Here is a 20739-nt window from a genome sequence, read left to right as displayed (position 1 = left end):
TTAAGAAACGGTCCTTCAAGATCTGAAATTATTTGCTATTATATTGATTTGAAATTAATGACTCCAGATAAATCTGTGCAAAGTGAAGGAAATAAGCCACCTCTTCTTCTCAGAGCAATAAACTAAGAAATAGTACAAACTGAAGGTGCAGTAAGTAATTGTAAATCTAAGTGCAGCTTACTCATTCATAAACAGAATACTGACTTCAGAGCTTGATGGTGAGTTCTGACTGAATTTTTTCATTGAGTTGAAAAATGCCAATTACAAACACTATTATTATTATTTATTATTGTTGTTGTTATTGTTATTATTGTTGTTGCTATTATTACATAAAGAGCAACATATCGGAAATTAGATGATTCATTTACCTGGCTGCATCCCGTAATAAATTAGGATGGGTAAACTAGTTTGCAGCTGATACACACTGGCATTAATTCACTGTATACAGATTAAAAAATGACTGCTGAAGTTTAGAATTTAACCTAATAACATTAAATAAATCTCTAGGTTGAGCTTTGACAAGCCAGTTATGTCATACACAAATCAAGCAGTGCTGCAACTCTGCCCTTTGCATTCAAAATGTTAAATCAGTCTTCAGCAAGATGACAAAATACTTTCCCACTAACTTGGATGACAAGAGAGCTGTTCTGATTATAGCTTTCTGGAACGCGTCAGATGAAAAGAAGATTCTTATTAAAAAACATTAACTTGTGGTATCTGGAAAAATGTGCACCATAGACCAAAGTTATGACAGATTATTGCCTGCCCGTAAACCCAGCCTCTCTATATGCCAGGAAGGGTTCCCTCTCAGCCTGGGTGAGCTGGAGAGCATCAGCTTTCAGGTTCCCGCTTTGAATTATGCCTAGACCCAAAGACATGTCTACATTGTGAGTTAGACATGTTCCAAATCCAGCTTTGCCTGTTTTCATACTATCTCTGGGCAACGATGCCCAAGCTCTGTGGCTCGCTGGCACGTTGCCTACAAAATTCTCAATTCCTAAGAGCCCAGATGCTTATGCACATGAATTGGAAAGCTTAGGCCTGAGCAGGGTCGCCACTAGATCTTCCAGACTCAGTCCTTCATCAGCAAGAACAGATGCCTTAAGCCTGAGACACAGCCAAGCCAAACTGCCCACAGTTTTCATGGAAGCCTGTCAAGTTGTAGGGCAGCCTGAACTTTCAAGACACCAAGCAAGGACTTTCAGTTTCTGAGATGGATGCAAGAAATCTGCCCTGAGGTCACAGGCCTTGGGAACCAGGCAGGCCCTGCTAATAACGGTGATGATCACAACAACGACAAACGGTGGCTCCAGGAGGACACATTCCTTCAAAAACACCATGTGTCTGCGACAAGTTTCAAAAAACCTGACATTTCTGGTGAACTGAAAGCCTCAGTCTGTGGCCAGGTCTAGTCCTTATATGCTGCTGCCCATAAAGTACAGGCTCTCTTATGCCCCTTCCCTGTGTACTTCTCTGAAGACTTTTCTATGACAATCCACAAGCACAAACCCACTCCTCTGCACCCTGAACATGCTCTTCACTCCCTTGGACAGGGCATGATCTTTCAGATCAGAGTTCGTGTTCCTCAGAAATAAGGACTTAGAGCTCATGTACAAGGACATGAACACAACTGCTCACTCCTAAGTGCTTCTGTGTATGAAGAAGAGAGACTAGGGTATAGACACAGACTATTACACTCGAGTTCAGAGATGCAAGATGAACTGGTTCGTTATGGGGGAAATGTGAAGAACCAAGTTCATCCACTGAGCTCCTCTGCTTCTGTGAACCACCTGGATCAGTATTTTTTTCATACATAGCTTTGAAGTTCTTCAGTGAATAAACTGCTGTGCTGTACCATTAAGGCTGTAACATGCCAATTAGCAGAAAATATTCTACTATCCCTAAGATGCAGTTGATTAACTTCCATTAAAGTCAGTGATTCTAACAATCATGTATGAAGAAGTAGCTACAAGTGCACTAAGTATCTGGCTACGCACAGCAAATGAAAACACACTGAACTTTATTGAATATGCTGGTAAGATACAGTAGTACTTTCTCTTTCTGCTCTGGATAAAATGAAACAGATTTGAAAAATAACTAGCATTGTTATACTTTTCTACAAATCTGAAAAATCGCAACTCACTGATGGTGTTTCTTATATCCAAACAATCATATCTTTACATACAGCTACCTTAATGAAACAAAACACTACTTCAAAATTTAAAGAAATCATCTATTTTATTGTAAGTATAAAAAATAAATACTCCACTAAGGAATGGAAGAAAAATAAAGCACATTTAAATAATTTCATTACATTCTAGGATGCCAAATCATCTGTGAGTGGTTTCTTTTTAGATGAAAAGAAATCAAAATATAGGACAGATGTTGGACAAACCACATTTGAGGTCTATCACACACACTGGCATTTTTCAAATGATTTTGGCTCATCTATTAAATAAGGTGTATTTTGCTTGATTTTGAAAAGGGAAACATCAGGAAATATTTAAAGGCCAATTGCTGCCAATTAACTTTGATCAGCAAAAGTTGCATTTGAATCTTTTAGATTCTTTTGCCTGTCTGGAATAACACACTATTCTAAAATCTAGCAAAACAACAACTTGATGATTAATGTGTGTTGGCAGCCCCACCACAAGCTTGCTTAACAGTTGGATTTTAAATAAACAGCTGTCTTCATTATGATGGGAAAGAAATCTGACTGTTTTCATGTTTTTGTGTTATTAAAATATGATCAGAAATTGCTTTTTTCCCTTTCAAGATGAAACAGCCAGGCATTATGGTGACAGCCTCTTTCAGCAGTTTGGATAGTTTTAGAATGATCTCACAAGTGTCGCCAAACCATAGCCTACATAGGCTGAAAAAGCCCTTGGCATGATGACACTAGCTCCTTGCCTCATGCCACAGGGGAGACGCATGTGCAGCAGAGAAACCCCAGCACGTAACAAACTGTACCTGCCGCCGGGGAAGGCAGAGGACTCCCAGTAATAGGCCACTGAGACGGACAGTGTACACAAAATTAATTATTGCCCTTGGTGTTAAGGTAATACTTGCCCACAGCGGGAGGTGAGAAATCTGTACCCAGCCATTAATTGTTTATAGAAGCTGAAGTTTAATATTTAATGGCCTGTGCAGACTATTGAATTCTAATGTTTATAGATGCTTTTGGTGTATCCACTTCTAAAACTTGTCTACTGTGGTCATAAATACTAAGACCTGTGAGGACAAAACTCTAACATTGAAACAATTGTAACCTTTGAATGCCAGTGCAGACATTTAGTGTAGATATTACTATATATCCTAATGACTAAATTATTCAGCTATTTTCTAAATATTTCCATATTAAAACTGTGAAACCAAAAATAATTGTCAAGCCACCTAACAACAAATGAAAAAAGACAAATATTAAATCACCTCTATGTGTTTTAAAAGAACGAACACTTACTTCTAAATCATTAAAGAATAGATGCGTGTCTGCCAAATTGAAGATCATCTCTTCCATTCGGAGTCCAAGAGACACTGAAGTAGGTGGATCCTTAAAGAAGAAATTAAGCAAATACACTATCAATACTGTGTCTAACATACATGCCAGAATACAGATGGGAGGAACTGATTTTCAAGAGAGATTATTTGACGTATTAAATGCAACATCTGCTTCTTCAGTTCAACTTCAGTAAGTCTCTAATCCTGTACTATAAGACTTACCAGCAACCTTCAAATATATGACTTTAACTCGAATGATACCCTAATTCTGCAACGGGACCTCTGTGGTCATCCTTGCCTGGCATGGGCTCTCCGCCCTCCATGCAGAAAGGGAAAATGCATTTCACCTAAAACTTCTCCAGATTTTACAACTGTTTACAAGTTTTATGATCAACCAAGGGCATGATAATGCTAGTGTTACTCAAAACAAACTCTCACTGGTCACCAGAATTCGGTCCTGGGAATACCTAGTGACTTTAAAGAAAATCACTGTTAATGTTTTATTTGCAAATAGCAATTATATTTAAAACCACTCCTTGATTCTCCACAAAACCATGCTGTAATTACGCTTTCAGTTTGGCCCACCCATGCAGGGTGAACAAATCTATTGTTTGTTATTAATACGTAACACACTTTAACTTCTCTACAGAAATTACCATAACAACTTATTCCTTACTGAGCTAATAAACTCAAAAAGCATGTTCAGCATTGTGGTTACCAAATGCATTACAGATGTTTGTCTTGTTTTCATTTTTTTCATGTTTTATATATTTTCAATCTGAAAAATCGAAAAGAAAGCCTAATATATACATTTGATATAGAGTTTCTCATTCATAATGCCAAGTATATCCAAGCATACAGAAGCATGAGTTTGAAAGGACATTATATTATCTCATGACACCCTCTATTAACAATGTTAGTTTGTTAGGAATTATATTTTAAATAGAACTGCAGAAGTGACAACCCATATTTTAGTTAAAATAAGTTAATATTCTAAACCTGATGACAACTCAAAGTTAAAAACCAAGAGATGCAGTCCCTAGTTTCTTTTTCCACCTCTCAATCAAATTAATAGGTGTTTCAACATGATCTCTGAACTTTCAAACATTTTTCTATAACTACTGGTTAAAAGGCAAAATGTGTCAGTAGCAAAGAGTTGGAAAAGAATGGTGATTTGGCAGCCTGTTTACCTTCTGGAGATGCCAAAACCCAAGTAAAACTAACCAGAAAAATATTTTGGAAAGAAGCATTTAGAAACAAAGCTACATAGAACAAACAGAACATCTATTCTTGAACTCACATACATCGAGAATAAGTAAGTTTTCTAGTATCAAAAAAAAAGCTCTTATAAATGGGAAAGAAATATTGCATCATGCTATTTTGATGAACTTTGCCCTTAAAAATAAGCCTCCTATTTAAACTGGCACAGCCAAAAAAAGAATATTTGGCTTCTTAATTCAAATGGAAATACTTCAAAATATGAACAAAAGTATTCTCTCTCTCTGTTTTAATATTGTGCTCTTTGTAGATCTACATCTACCTTTATTTTACTTTTGTAGGCATGCGAGGTGGAAATTAGGTGATATTTTTGTCTCCAGCTAGGCCTGAGGCTACTCCTCCCTCTGTCATTCCTGCTTATCTTTGTGCCCAGTTACCACCCCACCATCCTTCATAGCTCATCAGCCTTTTTTTTTTAAACCAGACAAGGATTTCTGTTGTGTCTGAGCACTAACAGAAGTCACCGCACAGAAGTCTCTGCTCTAGTGATTAAAGGGAGTTAGATGGACTAAGGGTCTCAGCTGCAAATGAAGATCACCAGCTACATTTTGATTATCAACTGCTAATATAACAGTGTAGAACTAATCCCATTCTGAGCTTCCATCCATAAACAGGAAAATCATTTTGAAAAGCAGAATAAAAGGGCAGACAGAGCATGATATCGGTTATGAATGCTTATGGTTAATTTTAAACAAATGACTGAATATATATTTTAAGTTTCACTCTACATGACTTAAACGTTTTTATTAAACTTTTTATCACACTTCTGAGTCTGAAAAAATGGCTTTTTGTAAAGCTTTCTGTGAACCATTTCACTCCAAGGTATTTTTTAAATGGCAGAAAAAACAGAATGGGGATTTTTCTAAAGTAATACTAAAATAATGCCATTTATTAGGTTAATTTAATTAGGAGAAAAACAAATAAGAAAATCATTGTCACCTACTGAAAATGTCAGATTAAATACCATAAAAGCTAAGAGAAGAAACAAAACAGGTTGCTTTTCAAAGAAACCTTAATTCATTGATTAAACACAATCTTTTTCTACAGAAAGTTCCACTTAGTATAAAAACTGTGTTAGGCTGAAGCTCTGGATACCCACATATTTTAACAGAAGCAAAAGTCTTATGTGCATTAGGGTTCTAAATATCTGTGTAGTCACAGTCTTCCAACTGCTCTAGTAAAAAGCACAAGAGCCTTGATTTAAGGCACTGCAGTAGATTAAACTCTGATGTCAGACATTACAGTGGGGGCTGAAAACTTGAAAAAAGGCTAGAATAAGGTTTTTTTAAAAAAATCCCATACCAAATGGTCTTTTGCAATTTTAAGCCACTAATTGCTAACTAATTATTGTGAGGTGTCACACAATGAGGAAGAAGGCTAACAATCTCTTCTTGTTGATTGGGATTTGCAGGTTCAGTTGGAGTGTCTTTTCAGGTATGGTCAAAATCAGGTACAAATCTCTGAGGGAGGTACAGTTTAGCTGAAGAAAAGAAATACCAATGTCAAACTGCTTAAGCAGGCCTCTTGTTTTGAATACTGGTATTGGAGCCAAAACATTGTCTGTATGTCATTTCTAAATTCTACCCACTTGATTTCTTTGTTTTGTCGAGAAACAAGAAGCTGAAAAACAGGAAAGTTCACTTTGGGTACAAGGCTTATTTTCCACTTAAGCCTACAGGTCACAAATGAAGGGTTAAGTGAAACCAGGCTTTGTTTTTCTCAATCTCTAAAATATATTAAACCACATTAAAATAGCTTATAATTTAAAGGAAAATTCCTTTAAAGCCTCTGAATATAAATGTTTTCACAGAGAATGGAAATGTATGCAAAGACCACAGCATTCTAGTGCCAATAGTGAGACGTATTTCCACCTGCTCCGAGATTCTAAAGAAGTGCTCTAACTTTTTCCAAATTCCAAAACTTAATCAGTTGACATCTGGCTCAAATCATAAGTTTTGAGGTGTTAGAAGCCCTAATGTCAATTAAAGTAACTGATAACTTTATATTTGATCGATAGATATCTCACTGTACATATTAAAAAAAAAATCCAAAAGCAAATGGAAATGTTTTGTTTTGTTTCTTTTTCTTCTCTTCTGGAAGGACAAATCATATTCCTATACTATTTTCATACATTCCCATGAAATTCACAAAATTCAAATCATCCTTAAATAAAAATGTAGCAGTTTATACCATGATTATGCAAACTGAAAAACAAAGGTTTTACTTTATTCTGGCAAAGCTGAAGGACAAAAACAGGGAGAAAGCAGAGCACAATAGCAGCAAAAGCAGAGCAGGTAATAAAAACAGATGAGAAAGTAAGAATATACAGAAAAGGGTGGCACAACCATGAAGTTATAAGGAACAAGGTAGAGAACAAGGAAAAGAAAATCAATCCCTTCAGCAGCAGGGCTGCTCATCATTCATAGTCATTCACCATGAAACTCACTCAGGCATTATGAAAAGAGCTGAATGCCAACTTGCCAAATCCCCTATTATTTGATTAGGATATTTTTGTTTGTTTGAAGATTCAGCTTTTGTATTTTAATGATTATGTGAGCAGCTTAGATTTAATTTTTAAAAGGGCAATTCTAGTCCTCTCCAGAGTGCAGAAACATATGAGAACATGATGTTAGATCACTCAAAAAGCACAATACAGGTGAAAATAACAAAAATTCCCCTCAACAATTTTTTCTTTTTTTCACATTGACTTATGATCTGAATTTCTGATTTTAAAGGCCAGAAATCATTAGGAAACACTCTTTAAAAAAATGTGCACTTTCCTCCATAGCTGCAAATAAACCTTACAATTCTCATATTAGCATGTTTGCTTTGAACATTTGACACTATCTTCCTCTAATGACTATGTAAATTGCTAACTGTTGTCTGAAGCTGTCAATAAGGCAAGAGAAACTGTGATATGAATGAAACTTTAAGAAAATAAAGCAAGAATGGCACACTTTCATGACTGCATCTGAAAGCCAAGGACATGCACGTTGCGACCCCTCACCAAAAAGATCTAATATTTATCCACAGCATAAGCACTAATGCCATCACCTCTCTTACCGTCAATGGTTGGATGTTGTTTAGCAATGCAGAAGTATTCTGCCACATGCCGTGCAACCAGAGCCAGCCAGGCAAAAGCTTCATCTCAAGTAAACAGTGCCAACAGTGATGGAGCTGCCATCAGTAGTCTCCTACCTCCTTGCAGCAAACTTACTTATATCTCTTCACAGCTGAATACTAGCCACCTTCCTCAGCCTCAAGCATCCAGCAAGAAAGGTGTTTATGTTCAGGGCCCAATTAATGAAACCACTATAGGGAACTAGTAACAAATGGAAAAAGTATGCTCACACAAGTACTTCTACAGCAATGACTAATTAGGCTTTTCCAGCACTGCTCTGCTGCCCAAAAGCAAGTGGTGAGATTCTGTTGGCACTGAGGTTTTTTGTGAGCACTGGGATTTGTTCTCATTCGGAACTGAACTGCCATAGATTTGGTGATTTTGGGGTGCCATGCAAAAGCCGGTTTTGGCCTGAGAAATGGAAAATAACTTTTGGTAAATGTTTAATACTTTATAAAGCTGTTGTCTCTATGTATCCATACAGTAACTATTGAAACATTTAAACTTCTAGTGTCTTTTTACAACCTAAATATAAAATAATAACAACTAGGAGACCAAGACTTCTGAATTTACTTGCTTTTCTGACACATAATGAAAAAAAAAATTATATTCCTCAAACAGGTAATCTGCTATTACAGCAAACACTTCGAAAATACACTGCACCTGAATAAGCAAGAAAGGTTGCAAAGTAATACTGCTTTAGATTTTTGTAATGTAAAAAGCTATTAGGAGGAATTCAGAACCTGATCCAGGCACAAACTGAACTAGTGATAGCTTTGCTCTTCACTCAAGTGGTTGTAGGGTAAAACCTTTCAGTGATAAATACAAGCTTTACAAGAAGACTGAGTGATTACATGAGGCGAGATCTAGTATCTATCTAGTTGTTCTAGTTGTTCTTTATATGTAGAATTTTTTAAGGTTACCAAATGTTCTGGGTCTGGCTGAGCCGGAATTGGTTTTCCCCTATAGCAGCCCTCATGGTGCTGTGCTTTATGTTGGGAGCTGGCCGGGTGTCGATAGCACACTGGTGTTGTGGCTACTGCTGAGTAGTGCTTACACAGCACCAAGGCTCTTTCTGACATTTCCCCCCCCAGTGGGACGGGGTGGGCAAGGTCTTGGGAGGGGACACAACCAGGACAGCTGACCCGAACTGACCAAAGGGATATTCCATACCATATGACATCTGCTCGAGTATAAAGCTGGGAAAAAGGAGGAAGGGGGTAGGGTCACCCTTGGTCCTCTGAGGCAACCACTACGCATATCGGAGCCCTGCTTCCTGAGAAGGCCTGACATCGCCTGTTCATGGGAAGTAGAGAATAAATCTGTTTTCTTTCTTTTGCTTCTGCGTGCGGACCTTTGCTTCGCTTTGCTTATATTAAAACTGCTTTTGTTTTACCCACAAGGGTTGGGGTTTTTTTTCCCTATCTTATTTTGTTTCCCCTCTTTGCCCTGTTGAAAAAAAAGGGGGAAGAGGGGGGGAAGTGATAGAGCGACTTGGTGGGTACCTGGCATTTAGCCAAGGTCAAACCACCACACCAAAAAAATCACATTCTAGTTGTAACTCACATAAGGTGAACATGAAATGGCATAACAGATTTTAGCACAAGCTGAGACATTAGCTTTAAAATACAATCCTGGAAAAACAAAGTTTGATCTCACAAGGGCATTCCATTCATAAACTGTTCTTATTCACCTAAGACCACATTTCTTTTCTGAAAATTATTGAGGAAACTCACAGTCTGCAGACATATTCATCAGTTCAGTTATGATTTATAGTCTGTGCATAACAGAAAGATTTGACTCATAAGCAGACTTTCAAAAACATCAGTCAATATGTAGACTAAAAAAAAATTAAGGTAAAACATTTTAGACTAATCTGTCTGTGTCCAAAAGTATTCTTCCTCTTGCCTTCTCAGTACAGAGCACTGTCGATCTCTCAGAACTAAAATGTTATTTTAGCAGTCACTCCTGGAAGTTCTTCACTTTCTGAGGGGAGGTAAACCTTTGCAGATTTTGATGATATCAACAGGTTTCAGACACTCTGGATCTAAAAACCAAATCTCAGGTGGTCAAAGTATTACTCCTAATGCTATTTAATTATTTACTGAAAATAAGAGCTGAGTAAGTGCAAAGAATGGACATGTGAAACAGCTTTACTCCTTGATTTTTTTATGTTTTTAAACACCAGTACCGGTTTGCCTCTAGAAAACCAACTAATGTTCTGGTCTTCCTTGTGTACTAACCATAAACCAGCAAATATTACTGAAAATTTCCATCAGTTTCTTGACACTTACCCTTCCATATCTGTTAGCATACGACCCTGTAAGCAAGGAATGGAAAATGATGATTGTCTCATCCAAATCCCAAATGAATACTCTCTGTAAAAAGAGAATCAAATCAATGTGTTCCTCTGTGAAGCTGATACTTGAAATGGAAAGTTAAAATTTGAATCAGAAAGCGCACAAATTAGAAAATTGTATTGAAATGGTTACATATTAAAACCATAGTTTTCCTTGCCATTTATTTTCAGAACTAACAAGTTTTTTCCAGAATATGGTAATACAATCTGTTAGCTTTTTACTACAATTGCTATTATATCAAATTATTCTATTAAAATAGAATTATAGTTATTGTCAAATACACACAGAAAATGAGATTGTACAATGTATTATTTTAAAGCCAGATGTGAGATAGAAACTGAAATAAATGAAGAGAAACCTCTGAAAATTAAATCTTCAGGGTTTGAATTCTGTATTTCTGCAACTCTTACAAAATAAAGTTCATATAACTGCTCTTGAAAATTACCTCTAAATAGAAAATACAGCAAATTCCTGCTAAGCACTTAAATCCCCTTAATCTATGTTAATTTTTAATGGATTTTATGCACCTGAAGAATGAAAATTATGAACTCAGATGCTGCATGTGTAAGAATTTATGGCATCAGTAAATAATTCTTTCGCTTACAGCCAATGGAAAATATGTGTTTTAAATTTGTCCTCTGACCACACACAAAATGATATTTTAATGAAAAATAAAGTGTTCAAATACAAGTATTTTAAATCCTGGTGAGATTGTATTTCCCATGATGACAAATGGGCTAAGCTTTTGGAAAGGAAAAGTAATGCAGTGTGGACACTCATAGCTGTGGTGTGTCATTGGAGATCTGTTCTCAACATAAAGCATGGGCCACTGGGAGGAATGTGAACACAGCATGAGAGAACAAAAACCACTATTGTGCTAGAAGTGTCTCCTGTCCAAACTCAAACCTTTCTTTGATTTGGGAAAAGCTTGCTCTTTTTTTTTTTTTTTTTTATATCAAAAAGAGAAAGAAACGCCTAGTGTTTTTCAGAGAAAGTCAGTGCTCTTCATGAAGAAGGTTCTTTAGAGGAAAAATTCTATCTTCTACAGAAATACTGTTAGAAAAACAAAGAAAGGGAGCTCCAATGCCACTTTATTTTTGATGTGTAAATAATACTTCTCTGTGCAAAATAATGATAAAAATAGTCTGTGACAGGTCAAAGAAATCAAATATAATGTACCTCTAGATCAGAGTCAGGTGGTGGTGAAGGATTATTGTTTCTTCTGCCACGTCCACGTGATTTCCCATCTGAACTACGACGCAATCTATCTGAATCTGAATCTTTAATGGGTGTTGATGGACTGTGGATTGTACTGTATTCTGTTGTAGTAAAGAAATGACATTTTTACCTTTCAGTTTAAACTTCAAAATGTTCATTTACATGTGACACTAAAACCAGGATGTTCACTGAAGAGTCCTAACTAAAGTAATTAAATCTGCAATGATAAATGGCAATCCTGAAACATAAATTAATTCAATCAAGTTTGAGTTATATGTAAAAACAGAGAGATATTATTTCAGTAAACAAATAAAAAAGGAGTAAAAATAATCTTAATTCCTTCAAATCATAGAGAAGATCATATCACTTCATAGACAAGATTAAACTCTAAAGAAACAATTTAAAGGGATACCAGCTTTTTTTTTAAAGAACATTGATTTAATTCTAAGTTTTCAAACATGCTTTAAGATAATCATTATGGTGATCGGTAAGAGAAAAACCATTCAGGTATGAAAAAAAGTAACATATAAATTGAAAACTCTTCCAAATTGCCTTGTTGTAGACACTTTATTTTTAGATTGCTACATTTGAGCCAGATTAATAGAATTCCTTCTAACTATGGCATAAAATAGAGTCCTTATTTTCCCAGGGTAAGTTCAATTAATATGTTTAAAATATGCACCAACTATGAAGATTAAAGTTACAGTATTCTTCAAAGCCCTACTCAACACTAAACATTTCCAGTGAGTACCTTCAAGGATACAATTCTTTATAAACAGTATTGTACGCTAACTATTAGGGTTTAGCAAAATTTATTTACAAAAGTATTTACTGTTGTTGAACGGGCAAAAAAGAATGATGATTTAAGTACGTAAGAACAACAAAGTTTTCCTGAAAACATGCTAGTTGGAAGATGTTTTGCTATTCTTAACATCCATAAACTCAGTAACAGTTAAGTGCTTGAATATTAACAAAGCAAACACCCAGCATAAATTATCCTTCCTAATTCATTTAGCTAGAAGTACCATACTCCTCAGAAATGCAACAACACATTTTTAAATCTCTTAAGACTTCCTTTCTTAAGTTCACAGAGAAAAGACTTTTATTTTGATGGCTATCTTTAATTGTTTTTCCTAAAAACACCTATTTTTGTGAAGGCAGCTGGAATTTTCAGCATACGATGTATTTATCAATTTTACTTCTCACTTAACATTAATGACTCTGTAGAATTCAGTAGATGTGGATATTTGTATCAATATTAATTTTCTTTTTAATCAGCCTAGACCATGGCATTCCCATTTGAACAGACAGGTATACTTCTCACACAAGTGATTCTTTCTCCTAAAAAAACATCCCGTTGAGGTCAAAGGTTAGATTAAGGAGGAGGCTCTGGACATCTGTGTAACACCACATATTCAAAATTACTCAAAATAATAATGGTTGCTTGTGCTGAATGAAAGGAAAAGGTCTTGAAATTCTCATGTTCAGCCTTCAAATCTACACTTAATGGAAATTAGTATATATTATATACTTTACGTTATACTTTTACCTCATTATCTCAGGCTATATTAAACAATGCAGAATAACAAGTTAAGATGTAACTTAAGGTAAAAGAACGAATCTTCAAAAAAGATTTGTCCTATACTTAAAAGAGTGATTCTGTGTATGTGCCAAACAATAATAATCATCCAGCCACATCAGCCTGCATAACTAAAGCTAGAGGTTTAAATGTTGAAGATCATGTACATTCCAATAATATGTATTTTTTCCTATGACAATATACACTTCAGAATATTTATTTAAACTACTTAAACTTGGAATGCTGATTGCTCTTTCACCTACTGTACTTAAATAAGAAATCATAACTTAACTAGTACAAATTTTCCCAACCTTTTAAACTTAAATGAGTTTATCTGCTATACATTATTTTTATTATTAAAATCCTTAATGAAAAATAAAGAAAACAATGCAAAAAAGCCTTGAAATAAATTATAACCTAGTAAAATAAACAGACCAGAATTTCTTCAACAGGTATATTGGCCAATGATGTTCTAAATATGTGCTCTAAAATTCAGATGTAATGAAAAATTGCATTTTCTACTGACTAATTTAAATTAGTGTTGCTCTTGGTCTCTGACAATATTTTAAGGAGTTTGGCTTTAGATCCCAGTTTTTTAAATTCTTCTCGCAGACATGATATGCCTAAAAATTTAAAGTATTAAACTTGGGGTAGTAACAATAATACTAAATAAAATAGGGAACAGATAGCATGGAAAAAGCATAAACAAAACTTCATGACAAATACAACCAAGTAAACCTAAATGAGTGAGCATGAGAGCAGAGCATGGTGAGGGCAGAGAAGAAAGTCTGTTTGTAAGAGCATCCAGCTTTACATTTTTGCAAACACTGCACTCAAAATTTCAAACACAGGGCTGCAAGTTTGGGTGGAGGCTCACTTCCCTCTCCCCTTCACAGGTGCAAGTCATCTGTCTGGATGGGCCAGACCCTCACCTGACAGAAAGACTCCCAACTCTACCTCGGGATCCCAAGGTTGGCTGGGCACACCTTAGACCACCCTTCTTGGGACCACTGTACCTGCATAATTCCCAAGAGAGTTATGTTTGTCTTGCTCTTACAGATCTCTCCAGGAAATCTGCTTCTCTGCTTTAACAGCTGTGCCATTAGAAACAGAACACACAACTTCATTACAGCAATATCAGTTCAATCTGGGGGAAAAAATTAGTCCCTTCATTGTATTTGCATGCATTTGAAGACTGTTCTCAGATCCCCTTTGTTGTTAGGTTAACTCTTCACTGACAATCCTCTTTTCTAGGTTTTGATTATCACTCTCTATAGTCTCTCCAAACTGGACACAGTAATCCAAAATCGAGCAAAGCTTTACTTCCCATGTCCCGCAGGCTACCCTCCCCTGGACACCACTTGGCAGAAGACAATTTGCATTTTCTGCAATTTTTTCAATAAATACTAGTTTCAGGATCCCTAGATCATCTTCTGAGGAGGAAGCAACACCTAACTGGTCGTTTCTCAAAGACCTGGCCAAATATTGCACATGAATTGAACACACAGTATTGCTAATACCTGGAACTTCTGAGCCTGCTCAGGAGATAGCCACAGCAACCAGTCTGTTATGAACAGTGTGACAGATGGTAGTAACGAATGGGGGGGGGAAACGTGACATCGTGTGCAACAAACTTATTCCATGTATGTAAAGGGAAACCATAGCATGTACTCTTTGGATTAAGGCTGCTCGACAGGGCAGCCTCTGTGTGCACGGCTGAGTTACCAGCTCACTGTCCAATGGTTGCTCTCAGGTCCTCATAAGGAAACCCAATTAAAGAATCCAGTATCCAGCTGAGCCCTGAGCCTTGACAAGCCCAAGCTCTGACAAATTCTGGAGCAAGAAAAACAACAGCGGCTGAGGGTACTCGGTGTGCCACTAATATCTGGAGTACTGAGAGCGGTCCGCAGGGAAAGGTAGAGCCTGGAAGGAGCTGCCAACATTCCCCATCCCACATTTGTGCAGTTCATCATTCCTGCCTAAATGTATACCTCACACCTGCTGCTATTCAGATCACATCTCCATTTTTTGAGTTCTCATCCTGTCTCCAAAGAACTCGCAGCCCCTCTCAGCGTGGTGTCATCTACATATTTAATAGGCAAACACATTCTGTTCCGTCATCTAAATGATTAATGAAAATGCGGTCTGGTGCTAGGCCCAAGGCAGACACTGAGGAATGCTGTTGTGACCATCCTTCTATTTTAACAGCAAGCTCTCACTGACTTCTCTCTGGACATGGTTTCCTAAACAGCTTTATATCATTCTGCTGTAGTTTCTGGTAGTCTGCTTTAGCCTAGTTTGCTTATAAGATTGTTAAGTGAAATGATTTAACTGCCAGGGCAGCAAAAGCCTTACTGAAGTCAAGATATGTAGCCACAAAACATGTTACCATTATACCCATTATTCTACATTCATTGATATGAGGAGGTTAATTTGTTCAATCTCAGCTGACTTCATAGTACCAGACATACTGTAGTATTAGCCAAGGGAAATTATTATGTTTCTAAAGCACTGAATTTAATTTTATCCTGTTGAGCATCACAAACACAGGGAAGTGCAGGAGAAAACCCAGCTCTCCACAAAATCATCAGCAGAAAAGGGGGTGAGTATCAGCTCTCCACTGCCTGTCCAAATACTAAAGCAAGATCACCAAAGTAAGCTGGCAGCAGCCAGATTAAACACAAGGAGAGGTTCAGATAAAAGCTGGGAGATTTGTGGCACAAAAAATGCCAGGCTCCCAAAATTACAAGGTTTCAAGAGGAGCCTGAAGACGACCCTGGAAGAGAAACATTCAGGGGTGCTACAGCCGTGCTGCATTAGCAGGTTGGGTCTGTGGGACCAAACAAGTGGTGGCAATGACCCAAGGCTTCACTGCCTGTTACTGGGAGGTCATTTCATGTAGCTCCAGCCTGACCTACTCTTCTGAGCATCTTCAGTAGGAGCTGAAGGAATTAGGAGCTGTCCTGGAGGACACCTTCCAGGTTAGCTTTGTCTAGGACTCCAGCCGGGTGCCCTAGGACTGCTCTGCTGAGCCAAAGCTCCACATCAGAACAGACTCCTGCTTCAAATTAAAATGCTAATGTAGGCACACCCTAAACATACAAACAACAGCAGCTTTGGAAATCCCCTGAGATGGAAAATATCTGGAAGCTGGAAAAGTGTTTAGGTCAAGTCTTATACAAGCTTAGCCTGTCCTCGCTGCTCCTGGGGTGTCTGTTGATGGCCACTGCAACAAGCAGGGTACAGGGCTGGTTGATCTGCCGGTCTAGACCACTAGAGCCATTTCTGCGTGTTGCATATGCCTTCACAAAATTAGATTAATCATATAGCAACAGTTACTCTTCTGCATCCATTAACAGACTCATAATATTAGATCTCTCTGCTACGGCTCCTCTCTGCACTCTGCCCCAGGCAGACACTAAACGTTACAGCTTGTTTCTGCTTCACACACTCAGGAGTTTCCTCTTCCAAACCTTGACCAAGTGTAATAGACCCAATCTTGACTTCTCTAGTCAGTCAAAACAACACTTTAAACCCAGATTCTATAAGTGTATGCCTCCTTTTCCAGGTGTGACTGGTACCCCCTGCTCCTCACCCCTGGCTGTAACCCCTGTAGTGTATGATGACATCAAGCCAGACAAAAGCTACAGGTAACTGTGAGGAATAAAATATGTTTACATTCTGGTTTACCTGAAATACATGAACCATACTGTAGCAGACTTTCCCCTAAGCTTTAAGGCACCATATTATTGCAACTTGACATAATATTTCCTGAACATATACTTCCCTGTTATATATCACTGTGGGCAGTTTTGATGGTTTTGTCACACAGGACAATATTTTATCATCTCATAAATAAGAATACTTTGATTACTTATGAAGAGACAATACAGAGATACCATTTGCAACACCATATTCTATAATTCCTTTCTGCTTGCTATGGAAATCCCCCCTAAGTAACTGCTGTATTTTCTTACTATTGATTTCAATGTACTATACAGCAATAGTATCAAATGACAAATCTGGGGAAAACTAGCTATCCCAGAAGTCCCAAAATCAAGTCTATCTCTAGGTAAATCCGACTGGCAAGTGTGTGGGTAGAGCTCCTGCTGTTGACAAAGGCATTACAAATTTCATCAGACTTTTTCCCTACTACACTGAAAAAGTATGCAAAAAAGAGTAAACACACATTATCAAAATAATCACATCTCATGTCACAATGTAAATCACATGGATGAGATGGGCCTAGGATAGCTAGTATAGTCAAATGTCTCTGCAAGTAGGTATGTACAAGTATTTTCCATTTAACTTGTGCCCAGATGAATGGTTTCCCCTCATATCTTATACTTAATTTTGAATAAAGGCCTTACATCCTCAGGTCAGTGTTATTTCAACTCCTGTATACCAAAATAAAAATATAAGATACAGGTAGTTTGAATATGTCAGTCTCATTCTATGATTTTCTTACTTTTGCATAAATAAAGGTTACTTTTGCATAAAGCTAAACACAAAATTTCATGAGCACTGTACAAACTTCTTCTTTTACTGCTTACATCAAACTGGATCAGGATTAAACAGTGCAGCAGAATCACATAGGTATTTGAGGATTTTTTTTTTAAATCTCTAAAAAATATGACTGCTGCATTAGTAGCAAGTACTAAGTAAAAGTACTAAGTATTGCAAGAAATACATTAATGCCTGCTGACAGGATCATAGAGGACGTCTTTAGTGCTCTTTTGACCAAATGTCAAAATCTTCACCCGAAAACCAAATCTGATGTTTTTCCATTGAGGACTATGAGCATACTATTATAAACTTAACAGAAACCCTCAATAGTCTGCTAAAAATACTGGCAAAAATGCCTATTTATTTCAAGGCTTGCGTGACTTTTTGATTTAGGATTGTATATTCAAAATAAAGAGAAAATATCATATTAACAGTATATATTATATATAACAGCATACATTAACTATGTATGACAACAACTATATTAACAAGCCCTGTAGTGGTCCAGATTTTTATCTCCAACTTTCAATGTTGAAGCAAAAAAGATGAAGCAATCCCATAAGGGGCAGGTAGTACCTCTCTCCATCGCAGGCATTTCTTCTTTACTAATTATTTATTCTTTCAAACAATTTGAAATTATTGTTACTTTTAATCCTACTAAAACCAATGACTAACATCCTATTTATCTATTTTAAAAAGTCTACGGAAAAGTGCATCAAATTCTTAGCCACAACGAATCTTGTGACAGGCTATATATTGTTGGATGCAATACAAAAGAGATAGAAGTTGTACATTGTTAACATAAAAACAGGAGAACAACCATTATCAGAAAAGTAAAACCAGTGCTGTACTTTGCCATTCATTATTACATCCAATCTCATTTCTGTTTTTACAGAATTTTCATTGAGTTTCCTTCCTATATAAATATATACTCTAGATTTACTCTTCATTTATATTTATGAAAAAGAACAAACAGAACACCAGCAATGTACTGCAAATACAGCAGTATTTGCTTCCATACGGGTATTAGTGAAAAGTTGTCTGTATAGCCTATTTGCTCTGTTTTGCTTTCCTGTCTCTAATTTATTGTTATGAAATATGATAAGGAGAAACTGTAAAGTGTAATACTAAATGTGATATAGCGTTCAAGCAAAAAGAAGTCTAGTCTTTAAGAGCAAAATGGTGACCCATGGCTGAGAACAATTTTTGTTGGCTAGTGCAATCCTTGTGGGGTTTTTAATCTGCATTGTGAAGTATGCAAGTAACATGAAGAAAACCCTTCCAGTAATATTTAAACATACTTATTGCAGAAACCAAGAAAACTGAAAGAGACCAGATCTCAAGAACAATGCAAGTCTCTTGCGAGAAACACTGTTTAATGAAGTATAAATACATTATATGAAATAGGGAGATAAATTCCACTTTGTTGACTGAATTTCTAAACAAAAATTTGCATAAATCAAGAATTTTTTGTTACCAGCTGTGATGATGGAGTTGAAATATTGCAAGAAAAAATTATTAAAGCTTTAGAAAAAGTAGTCATTTTCTACATTAACTCTTAGAAATACATGTTATGAATATTCTTCTAATTATTTTAGAACATCAGGGCAAGCATAATGGATTGGGGAAACACTCCATCTATCCAGGATAAATTTCAACACTGGCCAAGAGCAGGTGACTAGGTAAGGAGCGTAAAAAGGACAGACATACACACACTGCTAATTCATTCACTGTCTTGAATGATTTTTCATGTCAGGGGTTTCTTGAATTGACATTGGTGTCTGGGTAAATCCAATCTTTGAGTTTGTCTGAGCAATGCTTGAACTGGCATAAATTTTTGCATCCACAACATCCTGCACCAAAGAGCTGCACAACTTACCTATATGCAACATAAAGAAATACTTTCTTTTGTTCACTCTGAACCTACTTCAATGAATTTGAGTACTGGAAAGGAGAATGAATTTTTGCTCACTAGTTTACTTTTGTTATTTTTTATCATTTTAATTATTATTACTTCTCTTACATACCACAGCTCACACGAGAAATCACCAACTCGCTGTTCGTACCTGGGATAATCTACTCATGTATGGACTGAAAACTCATCCCAGAAGAAACCTAATATGCTATTGTTATTCTGATGAAAACATTTTATCTGTAAAGCAAAAGTTAGAATTCTAAATGTGGAAAAAAAATTTTGAAAATTCTTACTTTTGAACTGAAACAAAATTTCCAATGAAATCTGAAGCAAAGACACATTAAAAGTTTGAAATGTCCCACTGAGATTGTTTTGCTTAATAATTTTCTGATTATGTCACTAGCAAAAATACAGCCTCTGATCACAAGAAAACAATGTTAATTTGTGTGTCTGATTTATGGAGAGAGGGACTATCAACCTCTATGCAATCAAAAGGTTTTGTCATGACTGAGGTACAAGAAGTTTTTCAGATCAACAAAGGGAAGAGAAAGAAGAAACACTGAGCATGGAAAATGTCAAGTTCTACTGGACGTCCTGGATTACATGGCAAAAAGTTGCATATTTAACTAGGAACTGTGGGAAATCATAAAAGGATTATTTTATATTTGGACAAGGAATTAAACATATTTTAAGTGAAATTATATGAGCTTTCTGACTCTGCAAAACGCTACTAAAAATGTCACAAGAGCATATAACTACTTTCTCTCTTTTCACATGTTTCTTACCAGACTCTTCTGTTTCACTTACTGGCCCAAATTCATGGGAACCACCTATGTCTGTCAAATTATTCTGGTGCCTCTGTAAAGTCTGAAGGCTGTTCTGTGCTTGTCCTGGCATAGTTCATAACCGCACAGATTACATGGGGTTTTTAAATATAGAAGTCATCTAGGGATATCAACATCTAGTAAGAACAGCTGCAATTCAGCAGCTGGAGCCCATCCTACTAAAGGGGTACAGTAGCCTAATGTGATGGTTCTGCACTGCTCCCCACCATCCCTCATGTGCAGTGTTCCAGTTGTGGTAGAGAATCAACAGCCTAACTTGACCAGATGTGGCAAAACATCCTACAGAAATATGACTAATTGCAATTAAAATTTGATTAGTTTGCTCCTTTGTTCTGTGGTTTTGACCCAACTGTGAATTTCCTTCTCTCTAATATGCCTTTCACTTGTCCCCACTCCTCCAGAATTCTTTTCCTCCATGC

General features: G+C 36.6%; 1 protein-coding gene across 1 annotated transcript in view; it reads right to left on the bottom strand.

The window, feature by feature from the left end:
* Positions 1-20739, bottom strand: part of EYA1 (EYA transcriptional coactivator and phosphatase 1) — a 97677-nt gene that overhangs the window by 34495 nt on the left and 42443 nt on the right. Inside the window, exons 10-12 of the mRNA XM_074847208.1 lie at positions 11437-11576; positions 10192-10275; positions 3461-3550 (exon numbers count right to left, since the gene is read on the bottom strand). Of these exons, the coding sequence (XP_074703309.1) occupies positions 3461-3550; positions 10192-10275; positions 11437-11576 (314 nt within the window). The remainder of the gene's footprint in view (positions 1-3460; positions 3551-10191; positions 10276-11436; positions 11577-20739) is intronic.

Source organism: Strix aluco, chromosome 1 (genome assembly GCF_031877795.1).
Source record: "Strix aluco isolate bStrAlu1 chromosome 1, bStrAlu1.hap1, whole genome shotgun sequence".
In the NCBI taxonomy this organism is placed as follows: domain Eukaryota; kingdom Metazoa; phylum Chordata; class Aves; order Strigiformes; family Strigidae; genus Strix; species Strix aluco.
Note: the sequence above shows the minus strand (reverse complement) of the source record. Positions and strands in the feature narration are given on the sequence as shown.